The 23725-nt window shown below is 39.0% G+C and overlaps 1 protein-coding gene across 6 annotated transcripts in view; it reads right to left on the bottom strand.

Moving 5' to 3' along the window:
- The window catches only part of LIN52 (lin-52 DREAM MuvB core complex component), a 124710-nt gene that overhangs the window by 76394 nt on the left and 24591 nt on the right, over positions 1–23725 (bottom strand). For 2 of the 6 annotated variants that reach the window (XM_009006335.5, XM_078335438.1), the window contains exon 6: positions 18233–22301. The exons of 3 other annotated variants lie outside the window; for them this stretch is intronic. In XM_009006335.5, coding sequence (XP_009004583.2) covers positions 22291–22301 — 11 coding nt within the window. In that variant the 3' untranslated portion in view covers positions 18233–22290. Of the gene's footprint in view, positions 1–3161; positions 3184–18232; positions 22302–23725 lie in introns of those variants that run through there. One more of the 6 variants, XM_078335439.1, reaches the window with a different exon arrangement.

Here is a 23725-nt window from a genome sequence, read left to right as displayed (position 1 = left end):
AAACAAGTGGCCAGTAAACATTATTAGAAACCCAAGAAATACATATTAAAAATACTGAAACATAATTATTCATTTATAAAATGGGCATGTATAAAAAAGTTTAAGCCTAGGGCTGGGCACCACTGGTGGTTCACACCTGTAATCTCAACACTTTGGAAGCCCACAGCAGGTGAATCACCTGCAGTCAGGAGTTTGAGACCAGCCTAGCCAACATGGTGAAACCCCGTCTCTACTAAAAATACAAAAAGTTAGCTGGGCATGGTGGTGCGTGCCTGTAATCCCAGCTGCTCAGGAGGCTGAGGCAGGAGAATTGCCTGAACCCAGAAGGCGGAGGTTGTGGTGAGCCGAGATCACGCCATTGCACTCCAGCCTGGGTAACAAGAGCGAAACTCTGTCTCAAAAAAAAAAAGAAAGAAAGAAAAAAAAAAAAAGCCTGCTTAGGGCTGGGCATGGCAGCTCATGCCTGTAATCCCGGCACTTTGGGAGGCTTACGCAGACGGATTACTTGAGGCCAGGAGTTTGAGACCAGCCTGGCCAACATAGCGAAACCCCATCTCTGCTAAAACAAAACAAAATCAGCTGGGCGTGGTGGCACGTACTTGTAATCCCAGCTACCCAGGAGGATGAGGCAGGAAAATCACTTAAACCTTGGAGGGGGAGGTTGCAGTGAGCCAAGATCATGCCACTGTGCTCCAGCCTGCGCAACAGAGCGAGACTCCATCTCAAAAAAACAAAAACAAAAGCCTACTTAGGCCAGGCATGGTGGCTCATGCCTGTAATCCCAGCACTTTAGGAGGCTGAGGCGGGCATATAACCTGAGATCAGGCATTTGAGACCAGCTTGGCCAACATGATAAAACCCTGTCACTACTAAAAATACAAAAATTAGCTGGGAATAGTGGTGCATGCCTGTAATCCAAGCTACTTGGGAGGCTGAGGTAGGAGAATCACTTGAACCCAGAAATCAGAGCTTGCAGTGAGGCGAGACCGCACCATTGTACTCCAGCCTGGATGACAAGAGTAAATAAAACTCCATCTCAAAAACAAACCAACCAACCAAACTGTTTGATAAATTCCTCATTTCCTATTATGTGTTCATATAATTTATTTTTTTGAGACAAGATGATATGGTTTGACTCTACGTCCCCACCCAGATCTCATCTTATAGCTCCCATAATTCCCATGTTTTCGGGGAGGGATAGGACATGGTGGGAGATAATTGAATCATGGGGGCAGTTTCTCCCATACTGTTCTCCTGATAGTAAGTGGGTCTCACAAGATCTGATGATTTTAAAAAAAGTTTCCCTGCACAAGCTCTCTTTTTGCCTGCTGCTTCCATGTAAGATGTGATGTTTTTCTCCTTGCCTTCTGCCATGATTGTGAGGCCTCCCCAGCCATGAAATCTAACTGTAAGCCATTACACCTCTTTTTCTTCCCAGTCTGGGGTATGTCTTTATCAGCAGCATGAAAATGGACTATACATCCATTTTATAGTCCACTCTGTGGACTTGCTCTGTCACCCAGGCTGGAGTACAGTGGCATGATCACAGCTCACTGCAGCCTTAAACTCCTGGGCTCAAGCAATCCTCTTATCTCAGCCTCCCAAGTAGCTGGGACTACAGACATGTGTCACTACATCCAGCTAATTATTTTTTTGTGCAGATGGGTTCTCACTATGTTGTTCGGGGCAATATCAAACTCCTGTGCTCAAGTGATTCTCCAGCCTCAGCCTCCCAGAGTGTTAGGATTACAGGTGTGAGCCACTGTGCCTGGCTTCATGTACTTTAGAGATACAGAAAGGCAAAGTCTGGGATCCAACATATAAGCACCCTTTCATCTTCCCACCAACTCACAGATCTGATCTTCATCTATCCCGTCTACTCTTTCATATCAAGAGAAATGAGAAAGTAGCTCTCTTCCAGTCTAAGACCAACATACCTGTATACTAAGTCCCATGCCTTCAAACCCTCTCAGAAACCTTACTTATATTTGATTTGCCTGCGAGTTTTATCTTTGCTTTGAGATTTAAGTATATATTAAGTCTATTGACCTAAAGCAACTAAACTCTGATTCCACTTCTCCCACTAGCTTTCACCTTTTGTCCCTCTTAAGAGTCAAACTCTGAAATGACCTCCTTTTCTTATTTCCATTTCCTACCTTCCATTCATTCCTCACTCTGTTTCACACTGCCTCCACCATCCCACTAAAACTATGTCACTCATCCATACATTTAACTGCCTACGCAATGTGTCCAGTTAACATCCAAAGCCAAACCCCATGTCAAAAACCAAATGCAAAATCTTTCCTTACAATCTGTTCCTCCTCCAGCATTCTTTTTTCTTTTCAGACAGAGTCTTGCTCTGTTGCCCAGGCTGGAGTGCAGTGGTGTTATCTTAGCTCACTACAACCTCCATCTCCCAGGCTCCAGTGATTCTCGTGCCTCAGCCTGCTGATTAGCTTGGATTACAGGTGTGCACCATCACAGCCGGCTAATTTTCTATACTTTTTAGTAGAAACAAGGTTTCCCCATGTTGGCCAGGCTGGTCTCGAACTCCTGGCCTCAAATGACCTGCCTGCCTTGGCCTCCCAAAGAGATTACAGGCGTGAGCCCAGCCACAGCGTTCTTTTGTACAAAGCTTAACTGAGATATAATTCATATATGATAATGCACACATTTGAAACGTACAGTTTGATACATTTTGACAAATATATTCCACACTACAGAGGCAACATCCTTTTGTGTCCTCCCAGGTGTCTTGGGAATGAGGTTTTTCCAGTTTGGTGGAAGTAGGCACTATTATTGGCCCAGTGGTGCCAGGCACTGTTCCTTCCAATCCTTTCATTCGGTTCTGTCTTCGTCATCCAGTAGCTCCCTCACATGAATGTGGTGATCAGTCCTCAGCTAACTACTCCAGGAGGACTCTCTGTGGATCCTTCTTCTTTCTCTGTGCCACCCTCTCCTCTCCGGTACTCTGCTGTCCTGTGAACTCTAGCTGCGTTGGCCTCTCCACACTCTTAGCTGTTTCAACTCAGGAAGCCCACCAACCTCTGCCTGGATCCCTCTCCCTGCACCAGAGCCTGGAAATTCTTTCAAAGCAGTAAACTAGGGCAGTCACAAAGTTCACCTCTTTTATATCCTTTCTCTTTGGTGATCACTGTCCTTTGTTGTCTGATGTCCAGCATCCTGAAAATCATTATTTCATATAGTTTGTCATTTAAAAAAATTGTTTCAGGTAAGGTGAATCTAGTCTCTGACACACCAAGTTGACCAAAAGCAGAGGTCCCTCCATTGTTCGTTGCATGCCACTGACTTATATGCTCAAGAGAAATCTAGGAGTCATCCCTGTCACCTTTCTGCCCTCTCCCACAGCTAGTCCATCAAGACTTATTCTCTGTCCTGGCTAGGCGTGGTGGTTCATGCCTGTAATCCCAGCACTTTGGGAGGACGAGATGAGAAGTGTTTGAGGCCAGGAGTTCAAGATCAGCCTGGGCAACACAGCCAGACCCCATCTCTAAAAAAAAATTTTTTTAAGTTAAAAAAAAAAACTTATTCTTGTCCTAAATCATTCTCAAATTGACTACTTATCTCATGTCGACTACCAGTACCCTAGTTGTAGGCAGCAGTCTTAGCTATTCCAATGACTTCCTACTTTGTCTCCCTAGTTCCTCGCTTGCCTTCCTGCAAACCATTTTCTACACAATCAGAAACTGAATATTGTTTGCTTAAAGGCTTTGAGTGACTTCCCAGTGCTCTCAGTATAATATCCAAAACACTTAAAAATCCTGAGAAATCTCACATGATCCAACCTTTGTCTATCTCACCAGTCACTGTTTGAATTCCAGTCATATTAGTCTTAACTTTCAGTTCTTCAAAGGTACTGTGTGCCTTCCCACTACCAGACTTTGCTGTTCCCTTATGAAAGCTCATCTCCCTTCTTTCCACTCAGTTAACTCCTACTCATTCGTCATTACTAAATATCTTTTTCTCAGGAGACCCATTCCCGCCCTCTTAAGCTTTGTCCCACATTGTACTTAGAACAATGTCTCATCAAATAATTATTTGGGTAGGGCCTTATCTAGTAGAATGTTAGCTTTATGACAGGAGGAACCATGTCTGTCTTATTTACTGCTAAGTCCTTGCTGCCTAGCATAGTACTCTGAAGTTACACAATAAATATTAACTGTATGAATTAGAAATAGTAGGCCTGGCCGGGCGCAGTGGCTCACACCTGTAATCCCAGCACTTTGGGAGGCTGAGGCAGGCAGATCCCCTGAGGTCAGGAGTTTGAGACCAGCCTGGCCAACATGGTGAAACCCCGTCCATACTAAAAAAAAAAAAATTGCTGGGCATGGTAGCGGGCACCTATAATCCCAGCTATTTGGGAGGCCGAGGCAGGAGAATTGCTTGAAACCAGAAGACGGTTTGAAACCAGTGAGCCGAGATCATGCCATCCAGCCTGGGAGACCGAGCAAGACTCTGTCTCAAAAGGGGGAGGAAAAAACAAAACAAAACAAAAAACTAGGCCTTAAAATAGAATTGTAATGTTTTAAGTTCCTTAGAGGTCTTCTATTTCAACAACTTCATTTTTTCAGCTCAGGAAACTGATGACCAAGGTCACAAAGCTAAATTTCTCATAAAGGTGATACTATGCAATAATATTTTAAATTTACTGGTTGCTTGCTAGCTGTCAAACACCAAACTAGGTAGTTTTTGATTGCGGTGAAATTCACATTTTTAAAGTATACAATTCAGTAGCATTTAGTGCATTCACAATGTTGTGCAACCACCACTTATAACAAGTTCCAAAACATTTTCACCATCCTCCAAAAAATCCCAAATCCGTGAAGCAGTCACTCCCTATTCCACACTTTCTCTAGGCCCTGGGAACCACTAATCTGCTTTTTCATGTCTTCTGAATCTATATACCCTATATATTTCATATAAATGAAATCATATATTATGTGTCCCTTTGGGTTTAACTGCCTTAATATAGTATAGTATTTTCAAGATTCATTTATATGTTGTAGCATCAGTACTTAATTCATTTGAATGGCTGAATAATATTCCATTGTATACCACATTTTGTTTATTCATTTATCTGTTGATGGACCCTTCGGTTGTTTCCACCTTTTGGCTCTTGTGAATGGTACTGATGTGAACATTTGTGTAGAAGCAGTTGTTTGAGTACCTGTCTTCAATGCTTTGGGTATTCCTAGCAGTAGAATTGCTGGGTCATATGGTAATTCTACCTTTTAACCTTTTGAAGAAATACTGAACAGTTTCCCACAAGGGCTATACCATTTTACATTGCTACCAGCAAAGTAATGAGAGTGGTAATTTCACCATATCCTTGCCAATACCTGTTATTTTCTGTTTGTTTGTTTTTGTAGCCACCCTAAAGGGTATAAAGTGGTATTACACTGTGGTTTTGATTTGGATTTCCCTAACGACTACTGATGTTGAGCATCTTTGCATGTGTTTGTTAGCCATTTGTATTCCTTCTTTGGAGCAATGTCTATTCAAGTCCTTTGCTCATTTCTTAATTGAGCTGCCTTTTTATTGTTGAGTTCTAAGATTTCTTTATTTATTCTGGTAGACCCTTATCAGAAATATAATTTGCAAAATTTTTCTCCCATTCTGTCTTTTTGCTTTATTGATAATGTCCTTGGACACACAAAAGTTTTTACTTTTAATGAAGTTCAACATACCTGTGTTTTCTTTTGTTGTTTGTGTTTTTGGTGTCATATCTAAACATTCCAGTTACATATCTGAACATCTAAATTCACGGTCACTTACTTATCAAGAACCTCTCAGCTTTTTTTTTTTTTTGGCCTTGTTTCAGACAGTCTTGCTCTGTCACCCAGGCTGGAGTGCAGTAATGAAATCTTGGCTCACTGCAACCTCCATCTCTGAGGCTCAAGTGAGTCTCCCACCTCAGCCCCCTACCCTGCAAGTAGCCGGGATTATAAGTGCACATCGCTACAGCCGGCTAACTTTTGTATTTTTTGCAGAGATGGGGTTTCACCATGCTGCCCAGGATGGTCTCAAACTCCTGAGCTCAAGCGATCCTTCCACGTTGGCCTTCCAAAGGGCTAGGATTACAGTCGTGAGCCACTGCACCTACCCAGGAGCCTCTTAGCTTTTACTGGCTCTTTGCTTTTTTATAAGTTTAATAAAATTTTGGGAGATTGTAAATGGAATTATATTAAATCCACAATGTTTTTGGGAGAAATTTAAATCATTAAAATACTGAGCTTTCTAATCTACTTATAGTATTTATTCATATTCACTTATTTGGTGTTTTACAAAGGCTCTCCATGAAGTGTTATTATTTAACTATAGAGGTCTTATATACATCATTCTGTAGATGTATTTCCAGTACTTCATCTTTATTATTGTCTGACATCTTAGGTGGTATTTTTAATTTCTTTTTATCAATTTGTCTTGTATATAGAATTTAGTTGGTCTATTTATTTTATTTCCAGAAACCTAGCTCAATTCTTTTTGATTCCAGTTACATATCTGAACATTACAATTGGAAATGAATAAAGTTCATGATCATCTTGTAAGAAAATAAAAATAAAAATCCATGGCCAAATCTAAAATCATGAAGATTCATACTAAGTATTTTATAATAATCATCCAATTTAATTCTCTCAACAACTCATTGAGAGGTATTATTATTATGCTGATTTCACAGAAAAGGAAAATGAAGCCCAGAGAGAGGTTATTTATCAAGTCAGTAAGTAGAACAGATCTACTTCCAATAACCAGGATCTTTTAAAATCCAGGCCAGTTTTCTTTATACTTACAATATGGCAATTTGCTTTTCTGGGGGATAAAGGGGAGAACAGAAGACATGGTCTTTTGGTAACTTAATCTCAGAAGTGGCCTTCCACTTCTACTTTTGCTATCATTAGGTCCAGCCCACACTCAAGAGAAAATTAAAGGGCACGCTAGTAGCAGGGATCATTGGGGACCATTTTAGAGGGTGCCTACCACACCACAGTTCTATATTTAATGTTACACATCCTTCTGGCTTCTCTTATCTATGGCTTTAACTAAAACCTATGGATCAAGGATCCAAATTCCCTGTGATCTAGTATCTATTCAATTGTCTTAGATATTTATTTCCACCTAGGTAGCCTACAGATACACTTATAACTGAACTCCCTAATCTTTCTTTTCAAAGGTCTTCTTCTTCCTACATATACCTAAGCTAGAAACCTAAGAATTGTTCTTCGTTCCTCATTCTTGCTGCCCAGGACTTCCCAACCCCAATATATCCAATCAGTCAGTAAGACTTTCCATTCTTCTTCCAGGATTTATAGAACCCATCCTTCAATTCTCCAATTCTACTTCTGCTGTCTTAGTTCAAGGGCTTACCATTTTAGACAGCTTACTAAGGAATCTAACTCATCTCCCTGTTGCTATTTTCATTCCTCACCAATCTACCTTCTATCATGTTGGTAAAATGACCTAAGACTGTAAATATGATCAGATGTCTACTGTGCTTAAAATTTCTCATATGCTACTTATAAGAATAACAACAGTTAGTAGTTTCTAAGCACTTATTAAGATCCAGACAGTGTACTAGGAGTTTTATAAATAAGACTATATCAAATCATCAAAATAATACTCTAAGGCAACAAATCTCAAACTGTGGTGAGGGAACAGCTGCAGATCCTGCACTCTACATACCTCTTTTTGGGGTCCACTAGGTCAAAACTTTATTTTTTTCTTGAGACAGAGTCTCACTCTGTCACCCACACTGGAGTACAGTAGGGCATGATCTTGGTTTACTACAACCTGTGCCTCCCAGGTTCAAGCAATTCTCCTGCCTGAGCCTCCTGAGTAGCTGGGATTACAGGCGCCCACCACCAGGACCAGCTAATTTTTATATTTTTAGTAGAGATGGGGTTTTACCACATTGGTAAGACTGATCTTGAACTCCTGACCTCAAGTAACCTGCCCAGCTGGGCCTCCCAAAGTGCTGGGATTACAGGTGTGAGCTACCATGCCAGGACAGGTCAAAACTATTTGTATAATACTAACATGTTCTTTTCACTCATTCTCTCACAAGTGTACAGTGAAGTTTTCTAGAGCCTAAAATATAACATATTTTAAAATAGAAGTGGTTTTCCAAAAATTTTCAAATCACGATGGTAATGTTTAATACATTTTTAAACCTTAAAAAGTTTCAAGAATACTACAATGAATACTCATATATGCTTCACCTGTTCACCAACTGTTAACATTTATCAGACACTTGCTTATGTCTCTACTTATAAGTTTTGTTGTTTTATTCCTGAACTGTTCAACAGCTAGCTGCAGACACCATGATACTTCATCCCTAAATACTTCAGCATTATCTCCTTAGAATAAGATATTCTCCTAAGAACAAGGTATTCTCTTACATATCTACAATATAATTAACAAACTAAAAAAACTTAATACAATTATCTGATTTTCAATCCATAATAAAATTTTTCCGATTTGAACAGAAGTTTTAAATTTTACTATAGTTCAGTTTAGCAATATAATCCTTTTTGGTTAATGCCACTCCTGTTTTTTTTTTTTGTTTGTTTTTTTTAATTTGTCACAGGAACAAGATCTTATCTCCTGCTCTTTTAATTTGGGCTATAATAATGTCAAAGCTGTAGCCTCTCAGAAATAAAATACTAAATTACTAGTGTGAATTCTTTTCTTCCTCAACCTCTTCTCTTCCATAGGAGTATGAGAATATTGTTAATGGTTACATGGTAAACAAAAATTCCAGTGGAGAAAGTGAAGGTGTGTTTGAGACCAGCCTGACCAACATAGTGAAACCCCATCTCTACTAAAAATACAAAAATCAGCCAGTGTGGTGGTAAACACCTGTAATCCCAGCTACTCAGGAGACTGAGGCAGGAGAATCGCTTGAACCTGGGAAGTGGAGGTTGCAGTGAGCTGAGACTGACTGCACTCCAGCCTGGGCAATAGAGTGAGACTCCATCTCCAGAGAAAAAAGAAAGTGAAGGTGTGTTTTCCTCTTTTCCTTAACTGACTGGTTTTTTATTTGATTTATAAGTTTTCCGACAACCTTGTTGAGATACATTTTTAAATGTATTACCATCGTGATTTGAAAATTTTTAGAAAACCATCTTCCTGGACAAACCAAAGCATTTTTAATTATTTGCTGACTAACTTAGGCACTATGTGATAAAAGAACTTGCAATAATGACTTCACTATTCAGTTGATGCATTAAAATATCTTAGAATTGGAAAGGAACAAATAAGGAAAATTTTAGTCTTACATTAGTCATTAAAACTTGCCTCACTTAATTATTAAATCAACAGATGACATCTTTTTGTACATACATGAAAATCATTATGGCTAGTGGTATAAGAAATACAGAGTAAGGCCAGGCATGGTGGCTCATGCCTGTTTTCCAAGCACTTTAAGAGGCCGAGGCAGGCGGATCACCTGAGGTCAGGAGTTCAAGACCAGTCTGGCCAACATGGTGAAACTCCATCTCTACTAAAAATACCAAAATTAGCTGGGCATGGTGGCTGGTAACTGTAATCCCAGCTACTCGGGAGACTGAGGCAGGAGAATTGCTTGAACCTGGGAGATGGAGGTTGCAGTAAGCCGAGATTGCACCACTGCACTCCAGCCTGAGCGACAGAGCAAGACTCGGTTTCCAAAAAAAAATATAAAAAGATATATATAGAATGAATCAGTAATACAGAATAGAAACAGCAGATCTAAGCAATGGAGAATTGCTGAATAGAGAAAAGTTGTTTGGGTGAGGTTGGGGAAACCTCTGGGAATTATACCAGAGCCACCGATTTCAGTTGGGCTATAATGATTTAGATCAATGCTGTGCTTACAGAACTTACAATGTGACTCCAAGTGGAAAATCTACCCTGTATAGCTTATTTTTAGAAACAGCTGTGCCTACTACATAGGCTTTTTTGGGGGGAAGAATGGTTTTAAGCTTTTTTTTTTTTTTTCTTGAGACAGGATCTCCCTATATGTTGCCTAGGCTGGACTCAAACTCCTGGGCTCAAGTGATCCTCCCACCTCAGCATCCAGAGTAGCTGAGACTACAGGTGCCCACCACTACACCTGGCTTGAACCTTTTTTTTTTGGAGACAGAGTCTCACTCTGTTGCCCAGGCTGGAGTGCAGTGGTGCGATCTCAGCTAACTATAACCTCTACCTTACGGGTTCAAGCAATTCTCCTGTCTCAGCCTCCCAAATAGCCGGGACTACAGGTGCATGCCACCATGCCTGGCTAATTTTTGTATTTTTAGTAGAGATGGGGTTTCACCATATTGGTCAGGCTGGTCTCGAACTCTTGACCTTAGGTGATCCACCCACCTTGGCATCCCAAAGTGTTGGGATTATAGGTGCAAGCCATCACTCCTGGCAGAAACTGTTTTAAAGATTCAAATTTCAACAAATAAAAAGTTGGGGGAAAAAGCTCTTTGGTTCATTAAAACATACCATTAAGAAAATAAAAAGAGAAGCTACAAAGTAGAGTATTTGCAATTTATGTAACTGACAAAGGTGCACATCCAGAATATATAAACAATACTTACCATTCAGTTTTATGCATTCACAAGGAGATGAAAAAAAAAGAAAAAAGAAAACAATACTTACAAATTGTTTTTTTTTACAGACTGATAATCCAGGCCAGGTGCAGTGGCTCATCCCTGTAATCCCAGCACTTTGGGAGGCTGAGGCAGGCGGATCACCTGAGGTCATGAGTTCAAGACCAGCCTGGCCAACATAGTGAAACCCCATCTCTACTAAAAATACAAAAATTAGCCGCACATGGTGGCATGCATCTGTAATCCCAGCTACTTGGGGTTGAGGCAGAAGAATCACTTGAACCAGGGAGGCAGAGGTTGCAGTGAGCTGACATTGTGCCATTGCACCCCAGCCTGAGCGACAAGAGTGAAACTTTTATCTCAAAAAAAAAAAGAATGATAATCCAGTTTTTAAAGATGGGTGATGGGTAAGAGATGCAAATAAGAACTTCACAAAATATGTTATCCAAATGGCCAATAAACATATGAAAAGCTGCTCAACCTCATTAGCTATTAAAGAAATACAAATTAAAACCACATTAAGATACCATTTACTAGAATGGCTAGAAGTTAAAAGACTGAGAAGATACCTGTTGGTAGGGATTTGGAGCAACTGAAATTCCTGATAGGCTTATAAATTGATATAACCACTTTGGTAAACTATTAATATTTGGAAGTACCTAGTAAAGCTAAATATACACATACCCCTACAATCTAGCAATTCCATTTCCTAGTTATATATCCAATGAAAATGCATGTACCAAAAGAAAGACATATATCAAAAATACCAACAGTATTTATTTGTAATAGCCAAAAGCTGGAAATAGTCCAAATGTCCATCATTAGTAGAATGAGGAAATAAATTGTGGTAACTTCTTACAATGAAATACCATATAGCAATGGGAAACAACCAAAATGATATGGCTGATGTCATAATTTAAACGCTGATCAAAAGTCAGACACAAAAGAGGATGTGATTTGTTATTCCATTTATATAAAGTTCAAAGATAAGCAAAATTATTCTATGATAGTATAAGTCACAGTAACGCTTATCTTTGAAAGGAAGGGGCAAGTAGGGACTAGAAGGAGCACAAAGGACATTTTGTATTTATCACTTCGGCTGAAGTACAATGGTGTGATCTTGGCTCACTGCAACCTTGACTGACCAAGTTCAGGTGATCCTCCCACCTCAGCCTCCCAAGTAGCTAAAACTACAGGTGTGCACTAGCAGGCCTAGCTAATTTTTGTATGTTTTGTAGAGACCACATTTTGCCACATTGCCCAGGGCTGGTCTGGAACTCCTGAGCTCAAGTGATCCACTAGTCTCAGCCTCCCAAAATGCTGGGATTACAGGCATGAGCCACAGCATGAGGTGCAACGTTCTATATCTTGATCTGTTTGGTGCAGTGGTTACAGAGGAGTATTAATTTTATGAAAATTCATTGAACTTCACATTAAAATTTGTACACTTTTCTTTATATACATTATACTTCCATGTTAAACCTTATTAAAGAACAAAAAATGATGGGACAGAATTTTTTTTTTTTTTTGAGACGGAGTTTCGCTCTTGTTTACCCAGGCTGGAGTGCAATGGCGTGATCTCGGCTCACCGCAACCTCCGCCTCCTGGGTTCAGGCAATTCTCCTGCCTCAGCCTCCTGAGTAGCTGGGATTACAGGGACGCGCCACCGTGCCCAGCTAATTTTTTGTATTTTTAGTAGAGACGGGGTTTCACCATGCTGACCAGTATGGTCTCGATTTCTTGACCTCGTGATCCACCCACCTCGGCCTCCCAAAGTGCTGGGATTACAGGCATGAGCCACCGCGCCCGGCCGGGACAGAATATTTTTAAATTCTGAATCAGAATTCTCATTTTAGCGCCTTCCCCTTTTTTTTCAATTGATTGATTGATTGATTGATTGAGAGAAGGTCTCATTCTTGTCATCCAGTCTGGAACACAGTGGCATGATCATAGCTCACTGCAGTCTCAAACTCTTGGGCTCAGGTGATCTTCTCACTTCAGCCTCCCCAGTAGTTGGGACTACAGGAATTCTCAGCTTGCCCAACTCTCTTTCTCTCTATAACCAAAAATTCTACCTATCAGATTAAACTCTCCTCTCAAAGGACTTCTTTACCATTATCCAACCATTTGGTCTTAAATGTGTCCTCCTATAATAGAGTCAATCAAATATAACAACTACACCAAAGAAAACAAATCATTCCTTCCATTTTATTGTATATATTTTTTTGGTTATACCAAACTGAAAGTAAAAGCAAAGCGCCAACCTTTTAGTTTAGACTTAACATTTAGAGATACTTCTCTTATACATATGCCAAAGTCATCATTTCTCTAGATTTCCTATGACAAAGTACTTTGTGATCATTTACAAATTCCCATGCATTATCTCTACCCTTCCAGATCACATTACCAACACAAACCAGTGGAAAGAACCAGAAAAAAATAAACAGGTACTACATTTGAAATACAAAAAACACTCCTTATTTTGTTGAAATTTCTAGAACATCAATAACTAAAAACAAACGAAAACAGAAAAATGCCAATTTATTTCCTCACAGGCAGAAACAGTCATTCTTAAACCCAAAGCCTGGAAAGAATTTGAACTCCTATGAACACTTTTGTAATCACTCAGTTCTTATCACCTCTTTGTTCTACTAAAACTATTTTTGAAGCCAAAAACAAAACAAAACAAAACAAATATCCAGGGCCATTTCAACTCTCAAATAGCTGCAGTTCTATGTAAGACTGACAGACATTCCAAATGGTTCTTGCTCCTACTTAGTAGGATACTTTGCTCCTATTGAGTAGGCTACGGTATAATTCCCAGAGTTAATACTAAGAGTTCAGTTCTCCAACTACTGTGAAGATAGCCTGAAAACATAAAGTAACATCTTGGCCAACATTTGCTTAAGAAAATATGCTTCTCTGGCCAACTAAATAATCTCTTATCCATGACCCAACAGCCTACCATTTATTTTTCCCCCAATTACTACTTCTGCAAGGATGTCCTAAGTATGGGAAATGAGGTATCATTAACTTTCAACTTGCTATTTATCACTTGCATAAACTGATCAATTGTTGTTAATGGATCTACTCATTTTTATTTAGAAACAATTCACAGAAGAGCTCAAAACTTTAACTGCCTAGAAAATTTGGAGATTCAAGTAAAATTCTGTTTCTAAAATGGCATACTTTTCCTTATTTTTTTAAGTAGCATTTTTCCTATTCAACAGACTAGAATGTGTTTATTGTTGATAATATGGAAAATTCAGAAAAATTTAAAAACCACTCAAGATAGCCATTAAAACATACTGGTGGGGCGGGCGCGGTGGCTCACGCCTATAAACCCAGCACTTTGGGAGGCTGAGGCGGGTGGATCACAAGGTCAAGAGATCAAGACCATCCTGGTGAACAAGGTGAAACCCCGTCTCTACTAAAAATACAAAAATTAGCTGGCCATGGTGGTGCGTGCCTGTAGTCCCAGCTACTCAGGAGGCTGAGGCAGGAGAATTGCTTGAACCCAGGAGGCAGAGGTTGTGGTGAGTTGAGATCGTGCCATTGCATTCCAGTCTCGGTAACGACAGCGAAACTCCGTCTCAAAAAAACAAAAAACAAAAACAAAAATAGACAAATGGGACCTAATGAAACTCCACAGCTTCTGCACGGCAAAAGAAACAGTCACTAGAGTGGATCGGCAACCAACAGAATGGGAAAAAATTTTTGCAGTTTACCCATCTGACAAAGGGCTGATATCCAGAATTTACAAAGAACTCAAACGGATTTACAGGAAAAAAACAAACAAGCCCATTCAAAAGTGGGCAAAGGATATGAACAGACACTTTACGAAAGAAGACATATATGAAAAAATGCTCATCGTCACTGGTCATCAGAGAGATGCAAATCAAAACCACATTGAGATACCATCTCACACCAGTTAGAATGGCGATCATTAAAAAATCTGGAGACAACAGATGCTGGAGAGGATGTGGAGAAAAAGGAACACTTTTACACTGTTGGTGGGAGTGTAAATTAGTTCAACCATTGTGGAAGACAGTGTGGCGATTCCTCAAGGCCTTAGAAATAGAAATTCCATTTGACCCAGCAATCCCATTACTGGGTATATATCCAAAAGACTATAAATCGTTCTACTATAAGGACACATGTACACGAATGTTCATTGCAGCACTGTTTACAATAGCAAAGACCTGGAATCAACCAAAATGCCCATTGATAATAGACTGGATTGGAAAAATGTGGCACATATACACCATGGAATATTATGCAGCAATCAGAAATGATGAGTTTGTGTCGTTTGTAGGGAAATGGATGAATCTGGAGAACGTCATCCTCAGCAAACTGACACAAGAACAAAAAATGAAACACCGCATATTCTCACTCATAGGCGGGTGATGAAAAATGAGAACACATGGACACAGAAAGGGGAGTACTAAACACTGGGGTCTATTGGGGGGAAAAGGGGAGGGCCAGTGGGAGGGGGAGGTGGGGAGGGATAGCCTGGGGAGAAATGCCAAATGTGGGTGAAGGGAAGAAGGAAAGAAAAGCACACTGCCATGTGTGTTCCTACGCAACTGTCTTGCATGCTCTGCTCATGTACCCCAAAACCTAAAATCCAATAAAAAATTAAAAAAAAAAAAACAAAAAACAAAAAACAAAACAAGAAAAACATACTGGTGTATTTCCTTCCAGATATTTGTCTATGTCCATGCACTCAAAAGAAAAAAAACATCTGCTGTAAAATTTTATGTGCTGTTATTTTGTCACTTGCTATTATCCTTAGATATAATGAGTACTTTTCTGTCATGAAATGCCCTTTAATGCTTGCTTTTTTTTTTTGTTTTTTTTAAAGAGACATAGTCTTACTCTGCCACCCAGGCTGGAGTACAGTGGCACAATCTCGGCAGCTCACTGCAAGCTCCACCTCCTGGGTTCAAGTGATTCTCCTGCTTCAACCTCCAGAATAGCTGGGATTACAGGCATCAGCCACTACACATGACTAATTTTTGTATTTTTAGTAGAGATGGGGTTTCACCCGATTGGCCAGGCTGATCTTGAACTCCTGATCTCCAGTGATCCGCCTGCCTCCGCTTCCTGAAGTGCTGGGATTATAGGCATGAGCCACCATGCCCAGCACCTTTAATGCTTTTTAATGACTACATTGTGTCCTACTGTCTGGGTAACACTATAATTCACCTGGTATTTCCCAAAGGCTGGACTTTGTTTTACTATGTACTTTTTTTATTTTTTATCTTTTGAGACAGAGTCTCACTCTGTCTCCTAGGCTAGAGTGCAGTTGCATGATCTCAGCTCACTGCAACCTCTACCTCCTGGGTTTAAGAGACTCTCATGCCTCAGCCTTCCCACTAGCTGGGACCATAGGCATGTGCCACCACACCCAGTTAATTTTTATATTTTTAGTAGAGACAGGGTTTCACCATGTTGGCCAGGGTGGTCTCAAACTCCTGACCTCAGGTGATCCACCCGCCTTAGCCTCCCAAAGTGCTGGGATTACTACATGAGCCACTGTGTCTGGCCCATTTTCTTGTTTATCATACTTTCTGCAGAATTATATGGAATCCTACTTTAAAACCAACACCACCCAAATTAATTTATACTCTGCCTGCTCTCCTCTCCCCTCCCCCTACAAAAAAAAAAAAAAGAGAATAAAACACCACAGCATTTTATGGTAAAATCCTCTTTGTGTGTAAAGCCATTTTAGAGGCAATGTTGGGTTTATGCAATAACTTGAGTAATGGATAAAAGATATGAATGTTTACAAGCCTTAAAGGTAATTTGAGGATTTGTATATCCTAATTTGTTAACCAAGAGAAAAATGAGAAATAATGGCATGATTTATTTCCCATTACCATAAAACATTTTTAACAATAAAATACTTAAGTCTAAATTGACAATTTCTAATTATGAAGAATAACCATGATCCCTTCAAAGTGGAGTTTCTATATTTTATGCTGTAACATGCATAAAAAAAGAAAACAAGGATAAGGCTCAATTGGTATTTGAGATATGCAGATTTCAACACAGTCTTTAGGGTGCTTTTGAATCAAGTTCCCTGGCTTTTTCAGGTTAAAATAATTTAAATTTATACTTTCTTGAACTTCCAGCCCTTGTCAACCGATAGGATCAGGAAACATGAAAAAAGAGTTCACCTTCACAATAGAAGAAATGAACATTAAAACAAGACATTAATATTTTCCCTATCAAGTTGGCAATGATTTTTTAAATTATAATACTTGTTATTAGCAAGGATATGGGGTGCAAAGTACCTTTTTGGAAGACACTTTGGCACTCTGTTTCCCTCTCAATCACTAATCTCCAGTGGCATGTAAACTGCAGTCATAACACCAAGCAGGAGTTATCCCAGTGCTGATATAATCCACTGTCACTTACTTAAAACATGAGCAACAGCAAATATTTTGGACCAATTCCTGTTACTTCAGATTTAAACTCCTGAAACTTTTTTACAGTTAACAAAAAACTGGATATCTACGTATGCAAGGACCATAATAACTTCCTAAATGTATAGGAAAGTCCAGGAAAAGTTCATAGGTAGGTACCTGAATAAAAAAGCACTCCTGTGAAAGAAAACTATACAAAAGTCAGTCATTCTACTTAGCCTAATGACCAGCCAAAAAAAATAGGGACTTCACAAATCAATTTCTGAAGTTGTGAATATCCTATTACCCTAAAACATTTTTAAAAATAAAATACTGAAGGGTAAGTTTTCATATTTATCATACTTTCTGCAGAATTATATGGAATCCTACTTTCTCCTATTGATCTCTTTGAGATCAAATAACTCACCATTCACTATCTAAAACATTATCTGTTGCCTAGGTAATATCACTGAACTAGACATCTTATTAACAACACTAACCTCTACAAATGATATTTACTTATGTCTAAGAAAATAAAGATGCCTGCCTACACAGGAGCATGTAAAAGATTTATGTGATTTTTGTTGTTGTTAAGCAGGCATCTAGGCTCCTTCTGACTTCCCTGTCATTAATTAGGCTAAAACATAATGTTAAGCTCTAATTTCAGCTAATCCCGTAATATCCCCATCCAGACATTTGCCTACTCTTGAAAATTCCAAATCTGAAAAATCTATTGTCAATGTACTTCCTCCCATTCTCACTGCCACCATCCATTCAAGCTCTCAATCCTTCATCATGGATTCCCATTGTAACTTTCTGCCTCCAGTCTCTACTATCCTACTCTATCCTATGCACCAATGCCTCCTAAAGGTGTGTATCTTTCCTATTCAAAAATCTTTAGTGGTAGAACTTTTAATGACACAGAAAAATGCTTAAGACAGAATAAAAAATTTTAAAGCACAAGTTAAAACTACACACACACACGATAATCTCAATTACATTAAAAAAGCATTTCTGGCCTGGCACTGTGGCTCACACCTGTAGTCCCAGCTACTTGGGAAGCCGAGGTGGGGGGATGGCTTGTGCCCAAGAGGCAGAGGTTGCAATGAGCCAAGATCGCACCACTGCACTCCAGCCTGGGTGACAGAGGGTGACCCTGTCTTTATTTTAAAAAAAAAAAAAAGGCATTTCTGTGTACATGGTACATGAGTGGTAAGGCTATGGTTTGTGGTAATTTTCTTTTTTTTTTTTTTTTTTTACTTTCTTCTTTATTTTTACAATAAAAAAAATTGTAGTAAAATCTCTTCTAGTAAAGTGTCTTCCTAAACCATCTCTAATGCACACAGTTAATATGATAGCATTAAGATACTTTTTAAAGAATATTTCACATGCTCCCTACTGCCACTGAGTATAACTTCTTGTCCCCTGTAGTTCAAGAGCCTCCTCAGTCTGGTCCCTCTATCTTCTTCCTAGTCTTAGTTATTATGAGCCCTAATATAACCTGGGGTCTAGATTCAACCATTCACACTGTTCCTTGAGCATAGCTGTTGCTTTCAAACCCTTAATATTCACTCCCCCTAGAATATACTCTCTTTTCATTTCTACCCATCTCTGTGTTCTTTAAGGGTTTCTTTCCTTCCTTCCTTCCTTTTTTCTTTTGAGACAGAGTCTTGTTCTGTCACCCAGGCTGGAGTACAGTGGCGCAATCTCGGCAACCTCCACCTCCTGGGTTGAAACAATTCTCCTGCCTCAGGCTCCCAAGTAACTGGGATTACAGGTGCCTGCTACCACGCCTGGCTAATGTCTGTATTTTTAGTAGAGGTGGGGTTTCACCATGTTGGCCAGGCTGGTCTCGAACACCTGGCCTCAGTGATCACGCATCTCGGCCTTCCAAAGTGCTGGGATTACAGGCGTGAGCCACCACACCTTGCCAAGTTTATTTTCAATGTTCCAGAAATTGCAAATATTACCACACTCATTTCCCCTTTCCATAACAGACATCAGTAGTTGCCTTCTCCTCTGAATCTAGGCTCCTTCTCAAAATCCTTCTCAATTCAATGGTCCTAGGCAGGCCTTACTAATTAATTCCTGTTGACATAGAAAATGAAACTTATCTGCCATTCCTGTAGCAATCTTGATGCAATTGCCCTCTTCTCCCCCATCCATATAGTTCTTTGTACTCTTATAGAGCTTTTCTCCTCTATATATTTTTAAGAATCATTAACTTAATTGTCTTATCTTCCTTTCTTACTACATTTTAACCTACACATGGGCAGTAATTATCTTCCTATCCCCTACATAGCCTTGTATGAAGTTGCTGAACAGAACACTTCATTCTTTGGCTATTATCATTTAAAATGGCTAAATATTTGAAAGCTTTATTTTAAAACAAATTTTTCTTGAAGGAATAATTAGTTCAAGTAGTTTCATTAATTTTAGCTAACATTCCTGTTTAATGTAACAGAGTAGTGCCTGATATCACATGAAAACCAACCAAGTCCAAGAATACAAGATAAACCACTAGCAAAGGAAATAATTGAGATAAGAGAACTTAACCCATTTTTAGGATCTTGTATGCAGATATAAAAGCTACTGAATTAACCACATTTTTGGAACTTTTTTCTACTAAGTGGGAGAATCACTTGAACTGGAGGCAGAGGTTACAATAAGCCAAGGTTGCACCACTGTACTCCAGCCTGGGCAACAGAGTGAAGCCCTGTCTCCAAAAAAAAAAAGACAAAGAGATTAAAAATAAAAAAAGCTAAAAATAAAAATCAACAAGGGATCAACAAAGTCAGGCAAGTAGTCTTGTAAAAATCACAAGAAGTTTTTATGTAGATTAAAAATCCAGTTCAAGAGATGTGGGTAGTCTTTCTGTTAGTAGTACAGAAAGACTCATGCTGCCATCTAGAGGTTAAAGGCTAGATAATGTTTCTCCTCAGTCAAGGGCTATTAATTTAACTCTATGAGAGGTAGAACTTAACAGGCCTAATAACAGAAGCCAGACAAATAATTCTGATGTCAGCTCCCCCGGCACACACACACACAAAATACCCAGGGGCAGGGCATGGTGGCTCACACCTATAATCCCAGTGCTTTGGGAGGCCAAGGCAGGAGGACTGCTTGAGCCCAAGTGGATGAGGTCAGCCTAGGCAACATAGGAGACCCCACTTCTACAAAATAAAAAATAAATCAGTCAGGCATGGTGGCACTCTCCTGTGGTTCCAACTCCTTCAGAGGCTGAGATGGGAGAATTGCTAGAACCTGGGAGGTCAAGGTTGCAGTAAGCTATGACTGCACCACTGCACTCTAGCCTGGGCAACAGACACCCTTGTCTCCAAAAAAAAAAGGTGTAAGAATCACAGTTATACTCTCCCTTCCCTGCTCTATATATTAAAATTACAAATCAAAAGAGCTAACTGTTTAGAATTTTATCTAGATGAGAAACAAATTCTAAATGTAAATGGTCACTTTTTTCAAAATCACGTGCCCAGAGGGTAGAGAAGTCTAGTATACCACAGGCTAGTGCTGTGGAAACTTCTGCTTTTTGAAAGCAGTTTTTCTTGGTTATCACAATCAAAGAAAGTACCAAATAGTAAAGCTGTACAGACAACTTCAGCAATGTAGAATAATGGGATAGAGTATTAAATTTTCAATGGGGACATCTTAATGTTTTTCTTTTCTCTCTCTCTCTTTTTTTTTTTGAGAGGTGTCTCGATCTGTCGCCCAGGCTGGAGTGCAGTGTGTACAACCTTGGCTCACTGCAACCTCTGCCTCCTGGGTTCAAGCGATTCTCCTGCCTCAGCCTCCTGAGTATCTGGGACTACAGCCATATGCCCGGCTAATTTTTGTATTTGGTAGACACAAGGTTTCACCATAATAGCCAGGCTAGTCCCAAACTCCTAACCTCAGATGATCCGCCTGCCTCAGCCTCCCAAAGTGCTAGGATTACAAGCTTGAGTCATCACACCAGCCTTAATCTTTTTATTCAGAGATGGGGTCTTGTTTTTGTTGCCCAGGCTGGTTCCAAACTCTTGGCTTCAAAAAATCATCCCCCCTTGGCATCCCTCTCAATCTTTTTACAATGAAATATTGCTTTTAAAAAACAACAGTGATTAAATTCAGCCAAATGACAGTCCCAATAAACTGCTACATGAACATGTAGAATTATATGATTAATCAGCAGAAGCAACTACTTATATCGAAGTAGGCTAAATTCCTCAAAGCTTTTTTAGAGGGTAATATATTTGGTGTCACCTTATTTACATTAAAGTACATCTACAAAAAACCCACAGCTAACACTTTACTTAACCCTTTCTCCCAAAGATCAGGAAAAGTCAAGGATGTCCACTCCTGCCACATCTATTCAACACTGTACTGGAATTTCTAGCAGGCCAATTAGGCAAAAGAATTAATTTAAAGGCAATCAGAATGGAAATGAAGAAGTAAAGCTATCTCTATTCACAAATGACAATTCTGTATATAGAAAATTATAAATAATCTATTAAAACATTATTATTACTAAGAAACAAGTTCACAAAGTTGCAGGATACAAGATCAATATACAAAAATAAATTCTATTTCTCAATAGTAGCAATGAGCAAACTGAAAATGAAATTAAGAAAACAATTCCATTTATAATAGCATCAAAACAAATAAAGTACTTAGGAATAAATTTAATAAATAAAGTATAATATTTATACTTTGAATACCACAAAACATTGTTGATGTTCGAAGGTCACATATCCCAATTTTCAAACTTACTACACAAAGCTACAGTAAGCAAGAAAGTGAATTACTGGCAAAAGGATAGAGATGTAAATCAATGGAATATAACTGAGAGTCTAGAAGTAAACCTTCACATTTATGGCCAACTCATTGTTTTGTTTTGAGGCAGGGTCTTGCTCTGTAGCCCAGGCTGGAGTGCAGTGGTGTGATCATGGTTCACTGAAGCCTTGACCTCCCAGGCTCAGCCTCCTGAGTAGGTGAGACTATGGGTGCGCAGCACCACATCTGGCTAATTTTTATTTTTATTTTTGTAGCGATGGAGTCTCACTTTGTTGCCCAGGCTGGTCTCAAACTCCTGGGTTCCAGCAATTCTCCCACCTTGGTCTCCCAAAGTGCTGGGATTACAGGTGTGAGCTACCATGCCCGGCTGCCAACTGATTTTTGACAAGGATATCAAGACAATTCAATAGAAAAAGGATAGTCTTTTCAACAAATGATGCTAAGAAAACTGGTTATCCACATGCAAAAGAATGAATTTATCCATTTTCATGCTACTAAGACATACCTGGAAAAAAGAAAGAAAGAAAGAAAAAAGAATGAATTTAGATCCCTATCTCACACCAAGTATAAAAATTAACTTAAAATGAGTCAAAGATCTAAATCTAAGAGATAAAACTATAAAACTCTTAAAAGAAAACACAAGCATAAATTTCTGAGACCCTGGATTAGGCAATGGTTTCTCAGGCAGGACACTAAAACACAAGCAACAACAAAATAGATAAATGGGATTTCATCAAAATTTAAAGCTTTGTGATTCAAAGGACACCATTAAGAAAGTAAAAAACCCAAAGAATGGTAGAAAACGTTGCAAATCATATATCTGGTAAGTGACCTGTTTCTAGAATATATAATGAACTCTTACAATCCAATATTAAAAACACAAACAATCCAATTTACAAATAAGCAAAGGATCTGAATTGATAGTTCTCCAAAGAAAATACACAACTGGTCAATAAGCACATGAAAACACGCTCAACACCATTATTATTAGACAAATGCAAATTCAAACCACAATGAGACACTTCTTCACACCATCTATGATGGACATGATAATAATTTTTAAAAAATAAATAAATAACGAATATTGGCAAGGGTGTGAGAAAACTGGAATCCTTACACACTGCTTGTGGGAATGTAAGGTTCAGCCAGTTTAGAAAATAGTCTGACAGTTCCTCAAAAGATCAGACATAAAGTTACCACATGATCCAGAAATTCCACCTCTAGTTATAAACCTAAGAAAATGAAAACATGTTTATACAGAAATTTGTTTCAGTTGAACCCGAGTGTTCACAGTAGCATTATTTATAGTAGCCAAGTAGTAAAAGCAACTCAAATGCCCCCATCACCAGGTAGATAAATACAATATGGAGTATCTATAGAATGGAATATTATTCAGCCATAAAAAGAAATAAAGCACTGATAACATGTTATAACATAATTGAACACAGAAAACATTATCTTAAAAGAAAGAATCCAGTCACAAGAAACCACTTATTATATGATTTCATTTATATAAAATGTCCACACTAGGCAAATTCATAGAAACATCAAGTCAGTAAATAACAGCCTGGGTCTGGGGAGTTTGGGAAGTAATGGGGAGTGACTGTTAACAGGTACTAGGTTTTTCAGGTGATGAAAAATGTTTTAAAATTGGTCGTGGTGGTGACTGCAAACACAAACACCATCAAATTGCATACTATAAATGGGTGAATTATAGACTATGTGAATTACATTTCAATAAAGCATTACAAAAAAAAAAAAGAGAAAAAACCCAAATGCATCAGAGCTCCAAGGTTTAGCCCTAATTTCAAATGATATGATCCCCTGTTTTCCCAATTTTCACATTTTATTTAAAAATATTTCAAAGATTGTAAGCAGGTCATTTGCATGACTACTAACTAGTTTGTGATCTTCAGAGATGGGGAGAAA

This window comes from Callithrix jacchus, chromosome 8 (assembly GCF_049354715.1).
Source record: "Callithrix jacchus isolate 240 chromosome 8, calJac240_pri, whole genome shotgun sequence".
In the NCBI taxonomy this organism is placed as follows: domain Eukaryota; kingdom Metazoa; phylum Chordata; class Mammalia; order Primates; family Cebidae; genus Callithrix; species Callithrix jacchus.
Note: the sequence above shows the minus strand (reverse complement) of the source record. Positions and strands in the feature narration are given on the sequence as shown.